Here is a 27,257-nt window from a genome sequence, read left to right as displayed (position 1 = left end):
CAAAAGAGCAAACTAGAATACCAGAGCACTGAGTGACTAGACAAGCTAGAACCACGACAGGGCAATGAGCTGAAGTAAGGAGTAAGCTTAAATACCCTGGCTCTGGATGGAAATCACGCCTCTGACAAGTACCGATTGGATATCAGACACTTGAGTGACAGATTGCTCGTGCTAGCGTCATGACGTCACGTATTGAGCGTCCTGCTAGAAAAGGACGTGGATTCCTCGCGGCCGGTGTTTAAGTGACTGGATGAACCGCGAGGAACGGAGGAAACAGCTCGCCTGGACGGATACACCACCAAGTCTCTACCTCCCTTAGAGGTAGAGGCCTCAGGTACCCTGACAGTACCCCCCCTCTCAGATACGCCCACCGGGCGGAATGAACCGGGGCGAGATGGGAAGCGGAGGTGAAATGCTCTGCGAAGGCGAGAAGCATGGACGTCCTCCTGAGGTACCCAACTCCTCTCCTCAGGACCATATCCCCTCCAGTTGACCAGATATTGCAATTTTCCCCTTGAAATTCTGGAGTCAATGATGGAGCTGACCTCGTACTCCTCCCGACCCTCCACCTGAACAGGACGAGGCGAGGGGACCTTAGAGGAGAATTTGTTGCAAATGAGGGGTTTCAACAAGGAGACATGAAAAGAGTTAGGAATGCGTAAGGCAGGTGGCAGAGCAAGGCGATACGCAACCGGATTGATACGAGTGAGAACCCTGTAAGGGCCTATGTAGCGAGGAGCAAATTTCATGGACGGAACTTTTAGGCGAATATTCTTAGTACTCAACCATACCCTATCCCCAGGAACAAAAACAGGAGCCGCTCTTCTATGTTTGTCAGCGTGTTTCTTGAACAGCGAGGAACTATGTAATAGAATTTGTCGAGTCTGATCCCATAATTTCTTCAGGTTGGCGACATGATCATCAACCGACGGTATCCCCTGAGAAGAGGAAACCGAAGGAAAAATCGAAGGATGAAAGCCATAGTTCATGAAGAAAGGGCTAGAGCGAGTTGAATCGCAAACAAGGTTATTGTGTGCGAACTCCGCCCAAGGAATCAGACCGACCCAATCGTCCTGGTGTTCGGAAACAAAGCAACGCAGATACTGTTCGATCTTTTGATTAGTACGTTCAGCAGCTCCGTTAGACTGAGGGTGATAGGCAGAGGAAAAGTTCAATTTGATGCCCATTTGAGAACAAAAGGATCTCCAGAAACGTGAGACAAATTGAGAACCTCTATCAGAAACAATCTCTGAAGGAATCCCATGTAGGCGAAAAACTTCTCTCGCAAAAATCTCCGCCAATTCAGGAGAAGTCGGAAGTTTAGGTAATGGCACGAAATGGGCCATCTTAGTAAATCTATCCACCACCGTGAGAATAACAGTCTGTCTTTTGGAAGCAGGCAAATCAACGATAAAGTCTATGGACAAACAGGACCAAGGTTTCTCAGGAATGTCCAAGGGGTGTAATAGGCCACATGGGGATGCATGAGGTAGTTTAGTCTTGGCACAAGTCTCACAAGCTGCGACGAACTCCTCAATATCCTTTCGAAGTGAAGGCCACCAGAAATCCTTGGATATCAGAGAGTATGTCTTGCGAATACCAGGATGACCAGCTATTTTACTTTCATGAAAACATTGTAAGAGCTCCAGTTGAAGTTCAGGAGGAACAAAGTTTCTTCCCTCAGGAGTGTTTCCGGGAGCTAGATGTTGTGACTTCAAGATCTGGTCAAGTAGCGGAGAATGAATTTTGAGACTGGTATTAGCAATAATATTGCATTTGGGTACAATGGAAGACAAAAGTGGTTCAACTGAAACAGAGGGTTCATATTGGCGAGATAGCGCATCGGCTTTAGAATTCTTTGACCCAGGTCTGTAAGTCAGAACGTAATTGAAATGGGTAAGAAACAACGACCAACGAGCCTGCCTGGAGGACAGACGCTTGGCCTCTCCGATATAGGACAAGTTCTTGTGGTCTGTCAGGATGGTAACAGGATGTAATGTACCTTCCAATAAATGTCTCCATTCTTTCAAAGCCTTGATAACCGCTAGTAATTCTCTGTCACCAATGTCATACCTGCTTTCAGTACCGGTCAATTTTTTAGAGAAAAATCCACATGGATGTAATGGTTTATCAACACCCAACCTTTGAGATAGAACAGCACCTAAACCAGTCTCTGATGCGTCTACCTCGAGCAAAAAAGGCAGAGAAGTGTCAGGGTGAACTAAAATTGGAGCGGAAGCGAAAAGTTCCTTGAGAGTCTTGAACGCAAGGAGAGCTTCAGTAGTCCAATTCTTAGTGTCAGCCCCCTGTTTGGTCATGTTAGTGATAGGTGCAATAATGGAAGAATAGCCCTTAATAAAGCGCCTATAATAATTGGAAAAACCAATAAATCTCTGTATGGCTTTAAGACCTGTGGGTAAAGGCCACTCTAGAATGGATTGGAGCTTATCCGGATCCATCTTAAATCCCTCCCCAGAGATCACATAGCCGAGAAAGGTTACCTGGGTTTGATCAAAGCTACATTTCTCCAACTTGCAGTACAAGCCATGCTGGAGAAGCTTGTGCAAAACCCTCCTGACTTGCTTGTGATGAATCTCAATGTCACTAGAATGAATGAGTATATCATCTAGGTATACAATGACGCACTCTTGCTGAAATTCCCTAAGAACCTCATTAATCAGATCTTGGAATACCGCTGGCGCATTGCATAACCCAAAAGGCATGACAGTATATTCATAGTGGCCATATCGAGTATTGAATGCCGTCATCCACTCATGTCCCTGCTGGATTCTCACCAAGTTATATGCCCCTCTGAGGTCTAACTTGGTGAAAATTGTAGAGCCCTTCAAACGATCGAAGAGTTCGGTGATCAAGGGAATCGGGTAGGCATTTTTAATGGTTATCTTATTCAAGCCTCGATAATCAATACAAGGTCTCAAAGAACCATCTTTCTTTTTAACAAAAAAAAATCCAGCCCCGGCAGGGGAGGAGGACCTCCTGATGAATCCCTTGTCTAAGTTCTCGTGAATATATTCCTCTAGGACTGAGTTCTCCTTTATAGATAATGGGTATACATGACCTCTGGGAGGCATGGTACCAGGGAGTAGGTTAATTTTGCAATCAAAGGACCTGTGTGGGGGTAAGGTATCGGCTTTCTTTTTGTCAAATACTGCCTTTAAATCTAGATACTGAGGCGGAATTTGTGTCTCTGTAGGATTGTCAGAGGTATTCGATGTATTAGTTAATCCAAGAGGTAAGACCTTCCGCAAGCATTTTTCTTGACAATTCTCTCCCCACGAAACTATCTCCCCTGATTCCCAATTAATAATAGGGTTGTGTCTCCTCAGCCAGGAGTACCCCAGGACTATGGGAATAGACGGAGAAGAAATGAGCATTAAGGATATATCCTCTTTATGCAGGATGCCAACAGTCAAGTTAATCGGTATGGTCTCATGGAAAATAACAGGCTCAAGTAACGGTCTACCATCGATGGCCTCGACAGCCAGAGGTGTCTCTTTTAACTGAGATGGAATAGCATGCTTGGCAGCAAAACCCTGATCTATAAAGCTCTCAGCAGCTCCAGAATCGATTAGTGCCATAGTCTTAACTACTCCCTTCTCCCACTTTAAAGAAACGGGTAACACAAGCCTGAGCTCCTTGTAGTTGTGAATAGAGGACAAAGTAGAAACACCCAAGGCCTGTCCTCTAGAGGAACTTAGGTGCGAGCGTTTCCCGAACGATTGGGACAATTTAGGCGTAAATGACCCCTGACTCCACAATACATACATAAACCCTCCCTTCTCCTGTACTGTCTCTCCCTTTCAGTGAGATGAGTACTGCCTATCTGCATAGGTTCAGGAATACGTAAGTCTTCGAACTCAGAGATTTGAAAGGTAGGCGCTAGTTTAAAGGAGGGTCTACGGGTCCTATCTCGAGTGTTCTGCCTCTCTCTTAAGCGTTCATCAATACGAGATATAAAAGAAATTAAATCCTCCAAATTTTCAGGGAGTTCTCTAGTAGCGACCTCGTCAAGAATTACATCTGATAACCCATTCAAAAACACATCTATATAAGCCTGTTCGTTCCACTTAACTTCTGCCGCCAGGGATCTGAACTCTAGTGCATAATCCACAAGTGTTCGATTGTCCTGTTTAAGGCGCAACATTAATCTAGCTGCATTGACCTTTCTGCCAGGAGGGTCAAAAGTTCTTCTAAACGCAGCTACAAAGGCATTATAATTATAGACTAGTGGGTTATCATTCTCCCATAAAGGATTGGCCCATCTCAAAGCTTTTTCAATGAGCAGAGTAATAATAAATCCAACCTTTGCTCTATCTGTAGGATAAGAGCGGGGTTGTAATTCGAAATGGATGCTAATCTGGTTTAGAAAGCCACGACACTTCTCCGGTGACCCGCCATAACGTACTGGTGGGGTAATACGGGAAGAAGCACCTACAGTGGCTACCTCTAGACCTGAGACTGCAGGAGAGATAGAAGGAGTACGTGTCTCCTCAGGTGGATTACTAGCACGAGACAAAAGTGCCTGTAGTGCCAAAGCCATCTGATCCATCCTATGTTCCATGGCGTCAAACCTGGGATCCGAAGAACCAAGTTGACTGTTTGTACCTGCAGGATCCATTGGCCCTGTCGTAATGTCAGGATCGGGACAGGGATCCAACACGCAGAGTACAAAGAGTGGAAAGGTACGTATACCGGGCCTTAGAATGGCCGGACTAACGTACCGAGAGTAAAGAATAGTCAGAGACAAGCCGAGGTCGAGGGAACGAGAAGACAGATAAGCGTGAGACAAGCCGGGTCAAGGGATAACAGAGAAACAGGGTAGTACAACGAGCCGAGTCAAAACCAAAAGAGCAAACTAGAATACCAGAGCACTGAGTGACTAGACAAGCTAGAACCACGACAGGGCAATGAGCTGAAGTAAGGAGTAAGCTTAAATACCCTGGCTCTGGATGGAAATCACGCCTCTGACAAGTACCGATTGGATATCAGACACTTGAGTGACAGATTGCTCGTGCTAGCGTCATGACGTCACGTATTGAGCGTCCTGCTAGAAAAGGACGTGGATTCCTCGCGGCCGGTGTTTAAGTGACTGGATGAACCGCGAGGAACGGAGGAAACAGCTCGCCTGGACGGATACACCACCAAGTCTCTACCTCCCTTAGAGGTAGAGGCCTCAGGTACCCTGACAGTAAACTAGAAAATGGTCAGAGTTGTGGCAACTGACATTTAATGTGGATAAGTGCAAGATAATGCATCTTGGACGTAAAAACCCAAGGGCAGAGTACTAAATATTTGATATTGAGTCCTAACCTCAACTTTTGAGGAAAGGGATTTAGGGGTGATTATTTCTGATGACTTAAAGGTAGGCAGACAATGTAATAGAGCAGCAGGAAATGCTAGCAGAATGCTTGGTTGTATAGGGAGAGGTATTGGCAGTAGAAAGAGGGAAGTGCTCATGCCATTGTACAGAACACTGGTGAGACCTCACTTTGAGTATTGTACACAGTACTGGAGACCGTATCTCCAGATGGATATTGATACTTTAGAGAGAGTTCAGAGAAGGGATACTAAACTGATTCATGGATTGCAGGATAAAACTTACAAGGAAAGGTTAACCCCTTAAGGACACATGACGTGTGACATGTCATGATTCCCTTTTATTCCAGAAGTTTGGTCCTTAAGGGGTTAAAGGAACTTAACATGTATACCACAACAAGAGGACATAGTCTTAAATTAGAGGGACAAAGGTTTAAAAATATCAGGAAGTATTACTTTACTGAGAGGGTAGTGGATGCATGAAATAGCCTTCCAGCCAAAGTGGTAGAGGTTAACATAGTGAGTGAGTTTAAGCATGCGTGGGACAGGCATAAGGCTATCCTAACCATAAGATAAGGCCAGGGACAAATGAAAGTATTTAGAAAATTGGGCAGACTAGATGGGCCGAATGGTTCTTATCTGCCGTCATATTCTATGTTTCTATAACCTCCAAGGGCATATCAGTCCCGCTTTGACAATATATTCCTCGTGTTTAGCAGCATGGGATAAATCTGTTGCGATGACCATTTAGGTTGGTGTGCTAGACCTGTTGGTATTATAAATGTTCCAATATTCCAAATTCCAGGAAAAGTCCTACATATGGCCTTCAGGGACCTAGGTCTCATGATGGGCTAGATTCAGCCTCTTCTGTCTGGGGTACTGCTGCTTCAGCCACCATTTTTAGGTTTGCTCTTGAGCTGGAGTTGCCGACTTCCACAGGATTCCATGTGGTAACCAATGAGATGGTTCACCTTTCATCTCTTGTTGATTAGGAGTCTGTATGCGATCGTTCAACTTTCTCCAGAAATCTGCAAAGATTTTGTGTAGTTTCAGTTAGGGTGTCAGATTGTTCACTGTAGTGGACCTTAGAGCATGTTGTGTCCACCATAGGGGTGACACACTGACTCTGGTTATTGTCCATAGGTCCTCCAAGATGTAGATGGGTATAACCCCTGCTGGTCTAGAGGGGGAGGGGGAACATGATTCTATATGGGTCCAGACCTCCTCAGAATGTGAGATCAGCGGTCTCTCCCGTCCGATGTATTAGCTATGTCTCACTATGTCTTCCATTTTTTTTTGTAATGTACTGCTCCAATGTAGACCGTACAGGTCAGGATAAAGGTAAATCTCTTCAAATTGCAAAATGAGAGGCGATAAACCCAATAAAATTGATATCCAAACAAGGAACTCTCTCAAGACATCTCTAACCGACATGAATGTCAAAATGTATTTTATGTGGGCATTATACCTATATACAGTAAGTACAGGTGTCTGACTACAACCAGTCATCTGTACTATATAAATGTAGTGTAGGCTATTTTGCAGCTTACACTCAGCCATAACAGTGTAAACAGAGCCACATATCCCCCTTTTCCTTGCATTTAGAATGCAGCCTATACTTTTGCTTTTTGTAGTCCTCTTTAATGTAGGCAAAAGAACAGCGTTTAGAGTTGTTGAGCCTGATGATACTTTTCAGCAAAAACCTAGCAGGATGGATATGAGCTATGAATTATTGATCACCAATCACTCCTTGCTAAATTCTTTCAGTGCCATTGTGGTAGCCTAGCCAAGTATAGATTTACTGACTACTGCATTCAGTATGTGATCAGAGGATGGTAAAGAGAAAATACAAGCAGATGTTGGGTAAGGTGGAACCAACACATGTTGACTGTTGTGCATTTTTTATTCGTTAAACTTTTAGACTTTATTTTATTTTTTGTATCATCCTCGGGTAAACATTGGGGGTTCTTTACAAAGAGCAGCTCTAAAGCAAAATTCTAAAAGTGAAGAAATTACTTGAAACATTCTGTTTTTCCCAGACGTCTTTTGGGTTAATAAGTCTGGCATGAATCCCCAGTTTAGAATCTATCAGTAAGTCTAGCAGTTTCTCTGAAGATGAATGGATTGACGTGTGGTTGAAAGCCCATTTATAGCTTGGCTTATATATTACTCGTACTGGGAGTATTTCTCAATTGAATATCCCAAGCCGGATGGCCCAAAGTGCAGTAAAGTTTTAATGAGATTATCTAAATATAGGCCTGTAAATGTGGTTACAGGTAATAAAGCTTCATATTACAACCAACCATGCTTTCTGCAGATCACATAGTGTGCAGAAGTATTACTATACTATTTGGTACCTGTTCTCCAGTCCCACATTTTAATTGCATATTGTATGGAATAATCACTTTTGGAGCAAGAGGTACATCCAGATTTACATACCAGGATTATATCACTCAAGCACATAAGAAGGACCTACACTATGGCACCTCATAGTGTTCTTTTTCCCAGTGACTGTAACATACTGCACTATGTCTGCATATTTCCCAGTGACTGTAACATACTGCACACATTTCTGCCTTAAAAGGACACTATAGGCACCCAGACCACTTCAGCTCATTAAAATGGTCTGGGTGCACTGTCATCGGGGGAGGAAGAGCAGAGGCAGGTTCTATGGTAGGGGGTGTGGCGAGGGGGGTACTATAGTGCTACAAATACAATTTTGTATTCCTAGCACTATAGTTTACCTTTAACCCCTTAACGACCGCTGACGGTTCAGGACCGTCAGCGGTAAAACGTGCGTTTGGACCGCTGACGGTCCTGAACCGTCATAACGGTTTTGGGCTACTTACCTGATCGCCGTCGGTCCCACGGCGGCGATCAGTGCTCCACCCGGTCCAGGGGGGTTGCCTGTCTGCCCAGGCAGTCCCCCTTCGGCAGATCAGGACCCCACGGCCATGTGATCACTCGATCACATGACCGCAATAGGTGTCCATGTGTCTGCCTGCAGGGGGACTGTCTGTGCTGACAGGCAGTCTCCCTGCAAGTGAAAAATCCAAAATAAAGTGTAAAAAAAAAATCTGTGTAAAAAAAAAAAAAAATATGTGTATATATATATGCTATATATACATGTATTATATCTATATATACCTATATATAATATATGTATATATATCATATATATAATGTCACACTAAGTGTATTTTTATATTTATATATACGTATATAATTATAAAAATACACTTATATTTAAATTACACACGAATATATACAATATATATAATAACTATATATATGGTATATATATATTATTATAAAATACAAATAATATGTTAATAAAAATAAATAACAAAAAATAAAAATATTTTTTAATAATTAAAAAAAAATTATATATATATATTCAGTTTTATTCTAACAGTATTTTGATATTGATATATATATATTTATATCAAAATATACTTAGAATGTAATGATATATATATCTATGTATAAATAAATAAATAAAAATAATACGAAATATACATATGTCCACATACATAATTACATAAATAATTTCATAAATATACACGTAGACGTCAAATATATAAATATGTATATATATTAAAATTCTACGTGCATATTTATGTAATATTTTTACCTAATTAAGTAATTTTAATGATTGCAATTTGAGGGACCTGCCTGCCAACCCAGGCCAAAAGTCCAGATAATTTAATTTGCTAGCACTGTGTTTAACCCTGTAACTTTCTATGACACCCTAAATCCTGTACATGGGGGTACTGTTTTACTCGGGAGACTTCGCTGAACACAAATATTAGTGTTTCAAAACAGTAAAACATATCACAGCGATGATATTGTCAGTGAAAGTGAAGTTTTTTGCATTTTTCACACACAAACAGCTCTTTCACTGAGGATATTATTGCTGTGATATATTTTACTGTTCTGATACACTAATATTTGTGTTCAGCGAAGTCTCCTGAGTATAACAGTACCCCACATGTAGAGGTTTTATAGTGTTTGTGAAAGTTACAGGGTCAAATATAAGGCTTGATTTTACTTTTTTTTTTTTATTGAAATTTGTCAGATTGGTTAGGTTGCCTTTGAGAGCGTATGGTAGCCAAGGAATGAGAATTAGCCCCATGATGGCATACCATTTGCGAAAGAAGACAACCCAAGGTATTGCAAATGGGGTATGTTCAGCTTTTTTTAGTAGCCACTTAGTCACAAACACCGGCCAAAGTTAGCGTTTTTTGCATTTTTAACACACAAACAAATATAAATGCTAACTTTGGCCAGTGTTTGTGACTAGGTGGCTACTAAAAAAAACTGGACATACCCCATTTTGAATACCCTGGGTTGTCTACTTTAAAAAATATGTACATGTTAGGTGTGTTTCGGGGATTTATGACAGATAACGGTGTAACAATGTCACTATTGATACATTTAAAATATATATATATTGAAACAGCAATTTCCTACTTGTATTTATAGGCCTATAACTTGCAAAAAAAAGCAATAAAGCATGTAAACACTGGGTGTTTTTAAACTCGGGACAAAATTTTGAATCTATTTAGCAGTTTTTTTCATTAGCTTTTGTAGATAAGTAAAAGATTTTTCAAGTAAAAGTCCAAAAACATGTTTTTTTTTTTTATTTTTCACCATATTTTATTATTTTTTTTAAATACAATATATGACATAATATATATACTGGTATGTAAAGAAAGCCCTTCTTGTCGTGAAAAAAACAGTATATAACTTGTATGGGAACCGTAAATGAGAAAGCGGAAAATTACAGCTAAACACAAACACCACAAAAGTGTTAAAACTGCTCTGGTCCTTAACGTACAAACATCGCAAAAACAGGCCGGTCCTGAAGGGGTTAACAATTTATTTGATATAATCCGAAATAAGTGAGTTTTCAATGATTGTTAAAATGAGTGGAGACTGGGTGATTCTAATGGAGCTAGGAAGGGAGTTCCATAGGAACGGTACAGCCCTGCATTCATTTTTAAAAATCACATTTGCAATATTTTTTTCTACACCACTTTTTTGTATATAAGTTACTCGGTTTATATTTTTATGTTTTAGTGACTAGTGTCAGGAGGTTTGGATTTGTGCCTAAAATGCCTTTTATAATGATACATGTCCCATGACTTGTATGTTTAAAATGTATTATTAAAACCAGATGTGTACGTTTTAGCATACACCTGCTGGTTTTAAGGATGGATACAATCAGGGTTTATTTCGTAAAGAGAGAATTGTTGACCATTCAAAGTGAATTTCAGATTTAGGCCAAAATAGCCAAACCAGAATATTTCTGAACTCTGGTTGCAGTTCAGATATTTTAGCCTGACGTTTGAAATTCAGTTCATATTCACTCTGAATTCCCAACAATTCTCTCTTGGTGAATAACTTGGAGTGTGCCCATCGAAGTAGTGCCTTCGTGTTTCTTGTGTATGGTTTGGGCGTGAGCATCTATATACAGTCCTTTTGCTCTCAGATTACAAATATTTCATTCATTTCAATGCAACCATGGAAACATGGTACATGACAATCTAGGCCACTTGCAGAACTCTCTGGCCTATGTGTGAGGAAAGTATTTTCTTACAAATAAATTAAGTAAGATAACTCCTACAGTAAAAAGAAATATCACCCAAACTGAAACCAAACACCACCCAAACTGTTTAGTTCTGTTTTTTTGTTTATTTGCTGGGTTGGTTGGTTGATAATGGGTGGGGGATTAGAAGTGCTTCATAATTTTCTTTGAGTTGCTGAGACAACAGTTCTTCAAAAAAAAAAGGAAGAATACATACAGTAACAACATAACATTACCATAACGAAAGCCAAACATCATTTAAACTGTTTTTGTAATATTTATTCATTTTTATTTTATTATTTTTCGGTTTTTGTTTTTTTTCTGCATTAATTGTTTAATATTAGGCGTGGGATTAGAAGTGGCTTGTACTTTTCTTGCCGAGTCGCTGAGACACCAGTTCTTCAAAAGATGCAGATTGAAGTGCCACTTTGTTTTTATATAGGTGATAGTCACACTTAATTTGGCTGCCAATTCCCCTTGCTAAAGTATTCAGAGTTCCTATGTCTTGCGGTTTTCCAACAGACATTGTGGTAATATATACTGTGAGCAGTGTGACTCTGCTGTCAAAAACAACCTACGACAGATGATATCTGTTTGTCAAGAAAAAAAACAAACAGTTTTTAAAAGATGTGCAGAGAAGCAACAACTGGCTAAGTTTGAGGTATCACCACTCCAATAGCCCTACGACAGCTACGGCCAAGCGATGACCGGGCAACGTTTCCACTCAAAGATTAATCTTTGTCAAAAACCCATCTCTGTTTGCCACGATATCCCTTGGCGGTTATAATAAATGCAAATTCTAATATATAATAAATTGCAATTTTGAGAAGATTCCATAGCGGTTTGTTTTTTCAAATATTTTAAAGGGGGACTCACATTTCTGTTAGTGGGAGATCCACTTTCACACCGCAGCATCTGTGATTAAAGCACTTGGAATATACAGTGCAGCAGACCCTTACGAGCAATATTTACCTGGAAGTAAGACTGGCTCTCAGGAAGTATATGGTAACATGGGGTTTAACCCAAAACAGAAATAATGAAAGTGTCCCCAGGCAATCACATGTTGAATGCAATTTGTTCGTTTTGTTTGTTATTCTGAGTGTTTGTTGTATTATTATTTTTTTAATGCATTTATTTATAAATAATTCCCAGATTTTACTAATAACATGACGTAAAGTCATGATTTTATTAATGACACGGAGGCGAGTATTATGCTATCTCTTTCTTACTTTATTCCTCAGCAGCAAAGAAAAAATATACTGAAAGAGAAAAATATGTAGAATATGAAATATATAACCGATACAACCATATCTGCCTAGTAACAGGGCAGCCAATCAGTCTCTAGGAACAGTCCATAAATCTCCATCCTTGTACTTCCACTTCCTCTTCTTTGCCTTCTGAACCGAAGACCCAAACCAAAACATCCATATTAGTAACGAGTAACTTTCCAACTGGTAACTTCCACAAAACGAAATCAAGCTGTAAAACAAAGAAATATGTGGTAAACTCCAAACTTAGGACCTGAGTGTAACATATCGTATACATAATACCTGTACATCACGAGAATCCTAGTTAGATTAATAAAGATGTATGTCACACCCGACAAGAATATGCATTCAAAACAAGTAAACCAAGTGCACTTACCATGAGTGAAAAAATCACCCCGATTGAACCATAAACATAAACTTACCCCAGATCCATGGGCGGGTGGGTGGGAATAATACTCGCCTCCGTGTCATTAATAAAATCATGACTTTACGTCATGTTGTTAGTAAAATCTGGGAATTTTATTAATGACACGGAGGCTCCTATTATGCTAGTTTAAAGCTGAGCCACCACCAATGAAGAAACATGTTCAATCGGGCGGAAATAGAAATTACGGAACGTCGATTCTTTAGACCAGTCCGCCGCTCTCAAGATATCGTCCAGACGACATCCCATCGTAGAAGCCTTCGATGCCATGGCACCCCTAACCGAATGTGCCGTAAAAATCGAAGTATCAATTCCTGCAGCGGAAAGCAGACCCTTAACCCAGCGGGCTAACGTAGTCGAGGAGACAGGTAGAAACGGAGCCTTAAAGGAAATAAATAGTGGAGGCAAGTCCGTTGACCTCAACTGTCGAGTATGAGCCAAATAGACCTGGAGACAAGCCACAGGACATAAAGTCGGTCTGACGGAGCACCTAGGGTATTCCACCGACTTGGAAGCCGACTTAGTCCTCCTTGAGATATTAAACGACACACCTTCCGGAGTGAACGAAATCGCGTTCCAATCCAGAGCCCTGACGTCCGATACTCTTTTGCATGAAAGTAAGCACAGAAGCATGACCAGTTTCCATGACAACTGTTTGAGAGTCAGGTCCTCATTACAGGGCCAGGAGTCCAAGAAACCAAGGACAACATTAACGTCCCAAAATGATGAGTATCTAGAGCTTGGAGGCCTAGCGAAACGGATACCCTTCAACAGTCGACACACAACAGGATGTTGACCAATCGGAGATCCATCTAGCCCTTTGTGTCCGGCCGAAATAGCCGATCTATAAACATTAAGGGTACGATAGGCCAAACCCGAATCGAAACGTTCAGTCAGGAAACTGAGCAGAGCAGTTAGAGGGGCAGAAAGTGGATCCAGCAATCTTCCCAAGCACCAGCTAGACCACACGCGCCATGCGGACTTGTAGGCCTGTCTGGTACCTGGCGCCCAGGCATTTTCCAAGAGTCGAGCAGTTGCCTGCGAAACGTCCGTGACACACCAGGGTCCCCTGAGATCAGCCAAACCGTGAGTTGGAGCAAGTTCTGATCCACCAATTCGTGCGAGTTCCCATCCGGGTCTAGAAGCACATCCGGCCTCATTTCGATCATCCGTGGGAAGTCTATGGCCATTTCCAGGAGACGGGGGAACCACGGTTGAGATTGCCACAGGGGGACCACCATTACCAGCGTGCAATCCTGTCTGGTCGCGTACGTCAGCGTCCGGGATATCAGATTGAACGGTGGGAACGCAAAGTGGCGCCCTAGCGGCCACGTCTGTAAGAACGCGTCCACCGCAGCGGCTGTCGGGTCCGGTCTCCAACTGAAGTACTGGGGCAGTTGGGAGTTCAGTCTGGACGCGAACAAGTCCAGGTGTAGAGGACCCCATAGCCGGTCCATCCTTTGGAAGGTTGAGGATAGTAAATGCCAGTCTCCTGAATCTTTCAGGTAACGCGAATTCCAATCCGCCCACTCGTTGTCCAGTCCCGGAATATGTTCGGCCGTAACCGATATAGCGTTGTGGAGGCAAAACTGCCAGAAGTCCCTTGCCAGGTTCGCCAGCTGTTTCGATTTCGTACCACCCAGGTGGTTTATGTACCTGACTGCGGACACATTGTCCATGCGCAGTAGTACGCAGCAATTCCCTTGAGTCGGGGATAGGCTCCGAATGGCGAACGAACCTGCCAGAAGCTCCAGGCAATTTATGTGTAAGGTCGACTCGACCTCGGACCATCTTCCACCGGTGGAGATACTGCCACAGCGAGCGCCCCAATCGTGCAGGCTCGCGTCCGACTCTATAACCATGTCCGGCGCGGAGCCGAAGATGGCCCGGCCGTTCCAAGCCTCCATGTGGTCCAACCACCATCGTAGCTCGTCTCTGGAGTCGGCGTCCAGGGTCAAGATGCTCTCGTACGAGCCCCCGGCCCGAAGATGGGAACCTTTCAAACGTTGTAGGGCCCGGTAATGTAATGGGCCTGGGAAAATCGCTTGAATTGAAGAGGCCAAGAGGCCGATCACTCTCGCCAGTTGTCGGACGGAGAGGGAGGAGGCCCGTAGTGCACGCCGTATCTCCTTCTTCATCGACCGAAGTTTGCTTTCCGGTAGGAACAGAAACTGGGTGACTGAATCGACCTCGAAGCCCAGGAATCCTATCCTCTGTACTGGTTCCACAATGGATTTTTCCCAATTCACGAGGAAGCCCAGGCCTTCCAGGAGGTTTACCGTCCATCCCAGGTGTCTGAGAAGTTGATCGGGGGACGAGGACATAATCAATATGTCGTCCAGGTAAATAATCATGCGGACCCCTCGGGCCCTGAGGAAAGCCACCACAGGCTTCATTACCTTCGTGAAACACCATGGAGCCGAAGATAGACCGAACGGCAGACAGGTAAACCGCCATCGACGACCTTGCCACGTAAAGTGCAATAAGTCCCAGTGCTCTTTTGCCATGGGTATAGTCAAGTAGGCATCTTTGAGGTCCAACTTGACCATCCAATCCCCTTGACGTAGCAGGTCCCGGAGACAGTGGGCACCCTCCATCTTGAAGTGATGGTAACGGAGGAAAAAATTCAGGTGTTTGAGGTTTATCACCGGGCGGACACCTCCGCCTTTCTTGGCGACAAGAAACAGATTGCTCAGAAAGCCTGGGTGGTTGTAAGGGATTTCTTGAATGGCCTGTTTGGCAGACAACTCCGCGATCTCCGCGGTAATTAGCTCGGACTGATCGTCCGGCAGTCTCAGTTCTTGTGGGATAAAAGTCTGGACAGGGGGAGATAACAGATCCAGACGGAAACCCCTGACCGTCTCCAGAACCCAAACATCTGTGGTGATCATACTCCACCTTTCTAGAAATAGTGCCAACCTGCCCCCCACACTCGCTCTGCAAGACATACGATTTTGGGTACTCACCGTAAGGGCGTCTGTATGAGGGTTGTCCACGACCTCCTCGACTTTGCCAAGGTCTCCCACGTGAGGGGAAGAAGGGCGCTGGCTTATACTCCTGGTAGGTTCGGGGGGCGGAGAAGGAACCTCTGTGGGTCCGCGAGGGACCTCGAGCTCCACGGCCGGGCGGACGGCTCCTATACCTCCCGGCCCCATGGAAAACCTTAGGGCCAAAGACCCGCTTTAGGTTAGACTGCGCTTTATCAAGAGCGGTGAAGGTACGCACAAAGGAGCCCAAATCCTTGACAAAGCACTCCCCAAAGAGCATACCTTTGGCCGAGGCACCCGGCTCCTTCACAGCGAGGTTCACTAACTTTGGTTCAATCTTGAGCAAAATCGCCTTGCGGCGTTCAGCCGATATGGCCGTATTTGCGTTGCCAAGGAGGCAAATCAATCTCTGGACCCACCCAATCGCCTCATCGAGGTCGATGGGCTTAGTCCCAGCTTTAGCTGCCTCCAAAAGCTCATAGAGCTTGGCAGCGGGGCCCAGGGTGTCCAGGATCTTGTCCTGACAGTTATGCAATGAAAACTCTAGCCCCTTCCTGGGTTTCCAGCCTGTTTTAGCCAGGAATTGGGAGATCTGAGGGTCAACCTCTGGCGTCTTGCACGCCGCATCAGGCACGGAAGGCCTCGGGCACTCGGCCCTCAATTTACTGCGCCCCTCTTTGGAGAGAGGGGTACGCATACGAAGTGCCAGATAACTGGCAATGTGCGCGGGCGGGTCCCATTCCGCCGAGCGAGGATGGCGGAGATCATCGGGATCGAACAGGGGGTAACCTTGAGGATCACAGATGTCCTGCCCCTCACCCGGAGGAAGTGCCGAAGCGTCAAACTCCGCCTCATCGCCGGAGCCCCCTTCCTCATAGGAGGCGTAATCAGGGGGGTCCGAATCCGACTCTCCAGTCTGATCGGTATCCGATCCATCATCACGGGCACGCGCCCGTTTCCATTTTCTGGCCGATTTTGCCCGGCCAGCGGCTCTCTTGCGCGGAAACGCGCCATCTTGGACGGCCATGGGCACGTCAGTCAGGGCAGGTAACACCTGCGTCACATCTGGAGAGACATGTTTAGCCTTAGTTTGAGCCTTGCGACCCGCCTGAGTCTGAACTGCAGGCATGGGAGCAGGCAACATGACAGGGTTCAAAGGCAGTGTTAACGCCTGTTGGATAGTGTGGGAGAGGGACGAGGACACGGTCCCCATGGCCGAAGCCAGAGCCCTCTGCATAGTAGAATCCATAAGGGCCTGGAACTCCTGGGAGGGAGTAAGGCCTAAGTCCCCTGCATTAGGAGTCTGAGAGGGGTCCATAATGGGGTAACTGGGGCTACCAGGACCCTCATCTCTAGCCTGCATGATAAGCAGATTAAATTATAAAATCCAAGTACTGTACCTTTAAATATTTATAACATGTACAGGGCAGTAAGCGAAGTTAAATATCTAAACTGAACAGGAATTAGGGAGAACAAATAACCTAAACGGTAAAGGGGTTGAGTAACCCACTAAGAAAAATACCTGCACAGTAAATACAGTAAAAAGAGAGGTATAGGGAGCCGACCCGTTGAACCGACCCAGCCACGTGAGTGTCGATGCCGAAAATGGCCGCCGTGCAGAGCGCGCCGCGGCCGCTCCCAAGCTCCTCCCCCGCCAATGGCCGAGGAGAGCGTGAGATACACGCGGCCGGGAACTCCCTCGCACCAGCGGGTGCAAGGAGATAACGGTCAGGTCGGCAGATAAACGCGGCCGCACACGCGGCCGCGAGGGGAAAGGGAAGGGAAAATTAGAGAGCTAAAGCTCCGGTGCAAATCACCCCTGTAAGCCGCGAACCCTGTCTGGGTGAATAAAAGAGTAACACAGACAGGGGAAGCAGCGGGAAAAAATGCAGGGGAGGCAAATAGCAGAATTACCAACAAAATCAGATAATAATACTAACGCAAACATACAGAAAATGCAACAGAAAAATACCAACAATAATCAATCATCAAAAGGGCAGGGTGCATAACCCTAGCAAATAAATCAATCACAAAAAATGCAAGAGAGAAAATAATACTTAGCTGGTCTGAGGACAGCAGCAAAGAAAGAGGAAGTGGAAGTACAAGGATGGAGATTTATGGACTGTTCCTAGAGACTGATTGGCTGCCCTGTTACTAGGCAGATATGGTTGTATCGGTTATATATTTCATATTCTACATATTTTTCTCTTTCAGTATATTTTTTCTTTGCTGCTGAGGAATAAAGTAAGAAAGAGATAGCATAATAGGAGCCTCCGTGTCATTAATAAAATTCTTTTCTACAACCTTTTACTGTGGAGAAAAGTGACATTTTGCATGTAACAGTGTAGAGAGGAACAGTTTAGTATAAATAAATAAGCATGTAACCTTTCCATTTTTTGTTTTTCTTTTACCCAGATGTCACTGTCAATTTACAAGTTTTAGACCAAAAATTGTCTCTAGACTCTTGCATTCCATTTCTAATAGTGTTGAAACATCTGCCTGTAGGGATGAAACCTGGCCGTAAGTGTAATATTTTTTTCCAACGTGTCATTAGCAGAAAACCAAAAACAGACCTGTCAGGGAAGGTATGTTTTTGTAAACTTTAAGGAAAAAGAAATTGTTCAGAAAGAATAACCGGTCCAAGATTTGCTGAGAAGTCCACTCCCTGGTCTGGATAGAGATTGCTGCAGAGGGTGTTGTCTATTTTATTTATTTCTTAATTAATTATTTAAAGAGAACCTATAATCCCAAAAATAATACTCAATCATTTTTTTTGGGGGGGGGGGGGGGGACTACAAATTATCTTCTATTGTTGTGACCTCTTTCCCACCCCCATTTGCTGTTAAAAGCTTATGTTAAATAACGTCTTCTCACCTGGTTTCTATAACCAAGACACTTCTGCTGCAGCCAACCGTTTCACCTTTGTCTTCAACCAATCTGACCTCTTCTGCGATTTCGTTCATTTGAATGATTCTCACAGAGAAGCATTGGGAACAAGATACAAAACACTCCACTCCTCCAATCAAAAGCTCTCTATGAGCAACACTTGATTGGAGAACCGAGTTTAACTCCATTCTGGAGGGGAAAGCGTCTCAATTGGCTAAGAAGACCACCACTAGAGTTGTATTGAACATTGTAATGTAAACACTGCTGTTTACAAATCTTCAGTGTTTTACATTGAGAGGTTAAAATACAGGTCACTGCACCCAGACTCCTTCATTAAGATGAAGTGATTTGGGTGCCTTTAGTGTTCCTTTAAGCTATAATAGCTATGTTTTGTAGCGTGTCGTAAAGATTACACTTGCACAGAGTTGTGGCTATTTAGTAATGGTGCAGTGTAGATTTGAGCTAAAAAAAAATAACTGTGCATCAAATAATTATCATTAATGAGAGAAAACGATTTGCAAATAAGATCCAAGGGGTCTAACTTTTGGCCTTCACAACTCTCTGTTCCTAGGACCTTGGAGAGCTCTGCAAGCACAAGAACCCGTCACGTCCTCTCCCGCTTCATCAGTCACTGTCCACTTCTCTCATACAGCAAATAGGATAACGTAGTTAGAATCCTGCGGCAGTGTCTAATCTACCAAGTAATGCCAGTTATCCTATTTTGCAACCTTAAATTCCAGAGTGTTTTACAAAGCAGCTTGGAATTAAGAGCTCTCGGAACAGACTTTATTCACTAAATAGACTTGTGATGAATTAAAAACCAAATTGTATAATTCAGGTTAAAATAGCCAAGTTGGAACTCTAGCTGAGTCAGCTCATTTCTCCAAATCTGACATTGTATACCAGAGTTGTAGAACATATTGAAAACAGAATATATCACATGGACGTCGAACTTAATTTTTTTTATTTTATTATTATTTTTATTTTTTTTACTTTAGCTTGAATTAAGTGTACCATTAGAACTGTAATGGTTTGCTGCAGGGTCCCAAGTGCTGGAGTCTCTGCAAAATTTTCAAAAAGAGATTGAGAAACCGTGCACACATAAAAATACAGTTATAAATGTTATAACGCTACTAAAATCCCCTATCTCTGCAAACAAATATGCGGATTCAGTACCACCATATGGCCATATCGTGTTAAGTCCACCACTACCCCCACAGTACCCCAATATCATTGGGTCCTACACTAATTCCAATGTGGGAAGCAAATTAAAGGGACAATCCAGGCACCCAGACCACTTCTGCCTATTGGAGCGGTCTGGGTTCCAACTCCCACCACCCTTAACCCTGCAAGTGTAATTATTGCAGTATTTATAAACTGCAATATTTACCTTGCAGGGTTAAGTCCTCCTCTAGTGGCTGTCTATCAGACAGCCACTAGAGGGACTTCCGTGTTCTACGAAAAGTGTTTTAAACGGCACTGGACATCCTCACGCTATGCATGAGGACCTCCAGCGTCGCCGGAATCCCCATTGGAAAGCATTGAATAACGCTTTCCTATGGGGAGGGCTAACGTGCGTGCGGCCATTGCCGCGCATGCGCATTGGGTCTCCCCCACCGGCTGACGGCTGGAGAGGAGCGTGGGCGGAGCCTGACCCAGCGCTGAGGGATATTGGCGCTGGATTCAGGTAAGTCACTGAAGGGGTTTTTAACTATATATATATATATATATATATATAATGTGATTTAAAACACAATAAAAAAAACGAAACAATTAAAGTGATCGTGCTTTGATATATATATATATATATATATATATATATACTTATACTCACAATGCATTTCATATATGTGCTCTATATTGGATACAAAATTATTATTAAAGGGCCCAGTGACTGATTTATTTTTTTCGGCCTCTGCTCTGGCTCCCTGTGTGTGCCACTTAAGAAATTAACATGGGATTGTTCAGCACTGGCTTACTTTGAAGAGTTTATGACATTTGTCACTAATGATACTCCATATGGAATAAGGAGTCACGTTATTGTAAATGATTGAGAAGTTTTATAGACTTCTAGTAATCTAAATGTTAATTCCCGATCTAATGGAAGATTTTGTGATGAGAATCCTACATTACAACCGATTTAATATTTCCTCCCCCCCCTCCCAAACACCAGTAGTAAGTAATTGTGACCTGTCCTGTATTAATATTCAAATATGTCCTCGGAAATCAGATGAAAAGCTAGAAATGGCTTTATTAGTCATTTACACTTTGACCTGCTATAAAATTTGAGCACATCATTTTTTTTTTATATCCCATTACTGCAGTGTTAAATATTTAGCATATACTTCCCAAGGCTGAATTTGTTAGGAACCTTAAAACCAGCAGTGACTCTTCTAGTGACCTACCCTTGTTTAACTTTAATGCATGTAACTTTTGTATGCATTATGGTTTTGAATATGTCCTAGGAAAGTGGAAAATATTTTGAAGATCAATGTAATAATTAATTATTCTGGAATGACCATGTAAAGAAATATATTGTGGGAATATTTTATATTCTAAAGTCATGTATTTTATCTATGTTTTTGCTAATCATAATCCCTTTATGAACTCGCTAAGATAAGTGTCCTTGCTTTGTTCTCTATCCTCCATTATGTCAGATCCCGAACTTTTAATTGGTTGAGAGATCTCTGGATAATCTAGAGTCCTAGAGAGAGTGGCTCCATCAAGGTACCACTGTAATAAAAATATTCCACCTCCTGGTGTGTCTGTGGAGTGGGTAGTGGGAACAATAGAAGCTGATGGTGGGCTATAGAAGGTAGGACCAATGGTCAATCAGTTTGGAGGGCAGGTGGACATGGTCTGAGTGGACAAGATTAGAAAGGTGGCTTTTAATGTTACACATAATTTCACACAGTTTCTCTTTTTATGCTCATTTTTATGCAGTTCTCATCCATGTTTTGTTATTGAAGGACTTTGGCTTTGCAATCAGGTTGGCGTTTTGAGAGCCAGTAAGATGGGCTTGCATGTCTTAGAGAAGCACTGAAACCAATGATGTGTTATAAAGGATATTTATGAAAGTGAATATTTCTCTTGAAATCAGAACTTTTATAAATAAGATAGAGGGGACATACATTTAACATATAAAGCACTTAAGCACCCTCAGTACTTTAGATGAATGGAGAATCTGTTTAAAATGAACCTTTTTATGTAAAAATTAACTCACTTTGTCATCCAATAAGTCAATGTAAAATATCGCGATAAACTCACCTCACTTCTGTTCCTTAGTTGCCATCTACAGACCTTTTGTGGGTTAAACTCTTTGTGTAACACCTCTGGTCCTTCCTCGGCTGCTTCTCTTGTCTTCTTTGACTTGCCTTGCCTTGCCTTGCTTGGGGTAATATTTTCTGCCCTCCCTTGTCAGTAAAATTGCAGAAGATTTGACTGAAGTTGGAGAAAGATCCATTTTAAATTGGTGTTTTTCCTAATATATACATACTAATCAGCCACAACATTAAAACAACTGACAGGCGAAGTGAATAACATTAATAATATAGTGGCAATGGCACCTGTCAAGGGGTGGGATATATTAGGCAGCAAGTGAACCGTAATTTCTTGACTTTCATGTCTTGGAAGCAGGAAAAATGGGCAAGCAAAAATATCCGAGGGACTTTGAAAAGGGTAAAAATAGTGATGGATTGACAACTGGGTCAGAGCATCTCAAAATTGGCACGTCATGTGGGGTGTTCCCGGTATGCACTAGTTAGCACCTACCAAAACTGGTGCAAGGATGGACAACCAGTGAGCAAAGTGTAACCGGTCTGGTCTGATCACACAGAAAAGTTACTTTAGGTCAAATTGCTGAAAAACTTAATGCTGGCCATTATAGGAAGGTGTCAGATCACACAGTGCATCACAGTTTGCTGTGTTTGCGGCTTTGTAGCCACATACCGGTCAGAGTGCCAGTGATAACCCTTGTCAAGCACCAAAAGTGTCTTCAGTGGAGGCATGAGCATCAGAACTTGACCATGGAGAAATGGAAGAAGGTTGCTTGGTCTGAGTAATTACGTTTTCTTTTAGATCAGGTGGATGGCCATATGTGTTGTTTACCTGGGGAAGAGATGGCAGAAGGATGCACTATGTGAAGAAGGCAGGCCGGCCGGCAGAGGCAGTGTTATGCTCTGGTCAATGTTCTGCTAGGAAACCTTGGGTCCTGGCATTAATGTGGATGTTACTTTAACATGTACCACCTACCTAGAGATTGTTGCTGATCACATAAACCCCTTCATGGCAATGGTGATTCCTGATGGCAGTGACCTCTTTCAGCAGGACAATGCACTAATGCCCTGGTGCTAGATACTACAGGACACATTCCGAGGTTGTGGCTGACCAGTGTACATTTTCTAGTAAATCTGCAAACACAATGTATAGATGAAATTTCATGCTGTTTCAAAAGCACATTAGTTGTTTGGGGGTTGACCGGTAACTTTTAAATAATAACATGAAAAGCACTTCTGATCTCCACAAATATATAGGTGGACACTTTTTGTTTGAAGAATGATACTTGGGTATATTAGTTTAGTGCAATGTCTTGGCTTGACTTGGTTAAATGGTTGTTGTATCTTTAATTGTTCGGCACTAAATGTGCTAAGTGGGTTTAAATTGGAATTTTATAAAACGTTATAGGGGTATAAAACGTTCCTGTCCCGTTGCAGCACAGTCGCTGATTGTTCTATGTGCATTACACTTGACACGTGGTCGGAATCTTCCAGAAATCTACTTTCGTAAGAGAGACTATAAAGACTTTCGCTATCCTAACTGTCAGCCTGCATAGATGGAGAGATCATATATCAAGTTGTATGTTTTAATTCAGTCTGTATGACAGCCGGTCTCGTTAGGGATTTTGTGTGTGCTGATTAATTTATTTTTTATGTAAAATTTTATAAAATAGACACTTAGGACACTCTAAGCACCATAACTACTAAAGCCCTCGGTGGTGTTTATAGTGTAAGCATGATCGTGGTGCCATCCCCTGGGTATGTCAAATGGTTTTGAACAGATTGACACAATTTGCAGGTCCCCCAGGTGCCCACAACCCTGCCCCAGGATGTCAATATCGTTATTGCAAAGTTAGAGTTCCACATTACCAATATCACTTCTTCTGACAATATTTGCATGGAACCTATTGGCTGAGCACATCAGCTGACATGTGCCAATGAATGCCATTCAAACTAATATGGTGTTCCTTTCGGATTAGCAATCTAGACGGAGAGGAACATACAAACACTTGGTTTGTAACAATTTCTTTTAAGAATGGTTCAACATATAACTGGGAGACTCACCAGCGGCATGTTGTCACCATAACCACTAAATTGAACTGTAATGGCTATGGTGCCTAGGGTGGTCCTTTAAATTAGGGATGGGGAACCTTTAACCCTCCAGATTTTTTGGACTACATAACTCATAATGCTGTTACAACCATAACGCTGGCAAAGCATCAAGGGAGATGTATTCCACAACATCTAGAGGGCCGACGGTTCCCCATCCCTGCTTTAAATTATAGTATAGGCAGGGAAAAAAATTATAACAGAATAAAACCATATGTCGTAAGAATGTCCAAAATAATCATGAATTTGCATAAGTGCTCTTCAGGTAAAATGGGGAAAAAAAAGGTTGTAGAGAAAATATAATTCCCCCTCCCCCCCCCAAATATATATAATTACGGTGTTTATTGTACAAAAGAAAAACATGTTTTTATGATATAACATAATCAAAATCTTCAGAGGAATATGAGTCACATTGATTCAGCAAGTTCCAAAAAATATATTTATTTTGCGTTTGTGTTTGTTTACATGTTCAGGTTATTTGTCTGTATTTGACAATACTTGCAAAAAAAAAAAAAATCATGCTTCAGATGGGTCAGTTTTCCAGTATGGATGAGAAGTCCCTTACAAAAACGTATGCCGTGTAAATAAGGAATTGTTATAATTATGCCAGTATAGAATTTTCATATTTTGCAAACATCGTTGGAATGTGACATATACATTTGTTACAATTAATTGATTTGACAGCATATTTTAGATTAGACATAAACATTTCGAACTAAAGTGTTTTAATCCTTGTAAAACCTACATATTTTTTATTTTATTTTTTGTCAATGATCGTTCATCTTTTTCCCCCCGCAGCATGTCTTCTACAAGCAGAGTTGGTGAATTATGAACGGGTGAAAGATTATTGCTTGAAGGTGCTTAATAAGGAAGGCGAGAATTTTAAAGCCCTTTACAGATCTGGAGTGGCCTTTTACCACCTGGGAGACTATGACAAAGCTCTGTATTACTTGAAGGAAGCCAAGAGCAGACAGCCAACAGGTACAATAACAGCATTGTTGCATAAAAAAAAATCATAAAATGATTTCAGTGGTAGTCATTTGTCTGTAGATAACTCATAATAAGAAAGTACCTGTTTTTGAACTATAGAAGAAGAAAGTGTTCTTGATAACTCATAGCTTCTTAACCCCTTAAGGACACATGACGTGTGACATGTCATGATTCCCTTTTATTCCAGAAGTTTGGTCCTTAAGGGGTTAAACTTCTTCTCATTTCGTTAAACTATTGTGCTTGGATGTTAAGAAAACTACTAAAACATTTCGAAAAGTATTAATTTTTAAGATAAATTAAATGAGCTTTTAAAACGCCAACTGGAAGTCTCACTGTTACTGGTGAATCTCCTCTCCTACAAACATAAAAAATATTAAAATAAAAATATGATCCAGTTTACCATCCCTTTTGCATACCTCTCAAGTGTCCCTATTTATGAGGGAGAGTCCCTGTTTTGGGCCCAAATCTCTCTGTCCCTCTTTTCTATCCTAATACCCCTCTTTTCTATGAGCCCTTTATATTGTTGGTACATCTGCGTGTATAACAGATCTCCACATCAATAATACTCACAGTGATGTGTCTTTTTAAACTACAATAAATGTGCTTAGAAATCAAATTGTGTAACGAAGACACGTTGTTCTAAATTACATTTAAGTTACATAAAATGTTCATAAGTCACCTAAAATATTTGTATTTGGAGAAATGTATTTGTCCATTTGAAATGTTGGGAGCTTTTGTATTTCTGATCTCTCCAATAGTCTCAAATAATACTTGCCTTATGTACGGAGGTCGTTTAAAGGACTCTATAGTCTACATATAAAAGCAAGAAAGACAGGTCCCCCAGCCTTCCTTCTTGCTTTTATATGAACTTACATTTAATTAAAAAAAAATTCGAGGTGTTTTTATATTAAAAACTTACCTCCGTTCCAGCGCCGAGCTCCCAGCCAGGCCGCGCCCCCTTTTTCGTCAAAATGACGAAATCGCGGGGCCCAATAGGACGCTTCTCTGAGAGAAGCGTCAGGGCGATGTGGTGCGCATGCGCGGCTTCGCGCTGCACCAATCGCGTTCTTCATAGAGCGGCATTGACAGCCGCCCTATGAAGAACCAGAGCGCTTTACCGCGCATGTGCGCGGAATGCGCGTTCGCGAGCTGAGCTGTCTGACTGACAGCTCAGCTCGCTTTCTAAAACTATATCAATAAGGGGGGACCTACTGTCCCCCCCCGGCCCCCACCCCTGAGCGGTGGGTGGGGGCCCTAAAATTCACAATAGGGGGGGGACCTACTGTCCCCCCCCCCCCGGCCCCCACCCCTGTGCGGCGGGTGGGGGCCCTAAAATAAAAAATAAGGGGGGGACCTACTGTCCCCCCCCCGGCCCCCACCCCTGAGCGGTGGGTGGGGGCCCTAAAATTCACAATAGGGGGGGACCTACTGTCCCCCCCCCCCCGGCCCCCACCCCTGAGCGGTGGGTGGGGGCCCTAAAATTCACAATAGGGGGGGACCTACTGTCCCCCCCCCCCCCCCCCCGGCCCCCACCCCTGTGCGGCGGGTGGGGGCCCTAAAATAAAAAATAAGGGGGGGACCTACTGTCCCCCCCCCGGCCCCCACCCCTGAGCGGTGGGTGGGGGCCCTAAAATTCACAATACGGGGGGGACCTACTGTCCCCCCCCCCCCCGGCCCCCACCCCTGTGCGGCGGGTGGGGGCCCTAAAATAAATAAGGGGGGGACCTACTGTCCCCCCCGGCCCCCACCCCTGAGCGGTGGGTGGGGGCCCTAAAATTCACAATAGGGGGGGGACCTACTGTCCCCCCCCCCGGCCCCCACCCCTGTGCGGCGGGTGGGGGCCCTAAAATAAAAAATAAGGGGGGGACCTACTGTCCCCCCCCCCGGCCCCCACCCCTGAGCGGTGGGTGGGGGCCCTAAAATTCACAATAGGGGGGGACCTACTGTCCCCCCCCCCCCCCCCGGCCCCCACCCCTGAGCGGTGGGTGGGGGCCCTAAAATTCACAATAGGGGGGGACCTACTGTCCCCCCCCCCCGGCCCCCACCCCTGTGCGGCGGGTGGGGGCCCTAAAATAAAAAATAAGGGGGGGACCTACTGTCTCCCCCCGGCCCCCACCCCTGAGCGGTGGGTGGGGGCCCTAAAATTCACAATAGGGAGGGGACCTACTGTCCCCCCCCCGGCCCCCACCCCTGTGCGGCGGGTGGGGGCCCTAAAATTCACAATAAGGGGGGGGGCCTACTGTCCCCCCCCCCCGGCCCCCACCCCTGTGCGGTGGGTGGGGGCCCTAAAATTCACAATAGGGAGGGGACCTACTGTCCCCCCCCGGCCCCCACCCCTGAGCGGTGGGTGGGGGCCCTAAATACAAAGGGGGTGGGGACCCTAGTTAACCC

General features: G+C 43.4%; 1 protein-coding gene across 1 annotated transcript in view; it reads left to right on the top strand.

Moving 5' to 3' along the window:
• Nucleotides 1-27,257, top strand: part of TTC9 (tetratricopeptide repeat domain 9) — a 48,510-nt gene that overhangs the window by 16,631 nt on the left and 4,622 nt on the right. Inside the window, exon 2 of the mRNA XM_063440343.1 lies at nucleotides 24,675-24,857. Coding sequence (XP_063296413.1) covers nucleotides 24,675-24,857 — 183 coding nt within the window. The remainder of the gene's footprint in view (nucleotides 1-24,674; nucleotides 24,858-27,257) is intronic.

This window comes from Pelobates fuscus, chromosome 13 (assembly GCF_036172605.1).
Source record: "Pelobates fuscus isolate aPelFus1 chromosome 13, aPelFus1.pri, whole genome shotgun sequence".
NCBI classification, from domain to species: Eukaryota; Metazoa; Chordata; class Amphibia; order Anura; family Pelobatidae; genus Pelobates; species Pelobates fuscus.
This window is presented reverse-complemented; position numbering and strand designations above follow the sequence as displayed.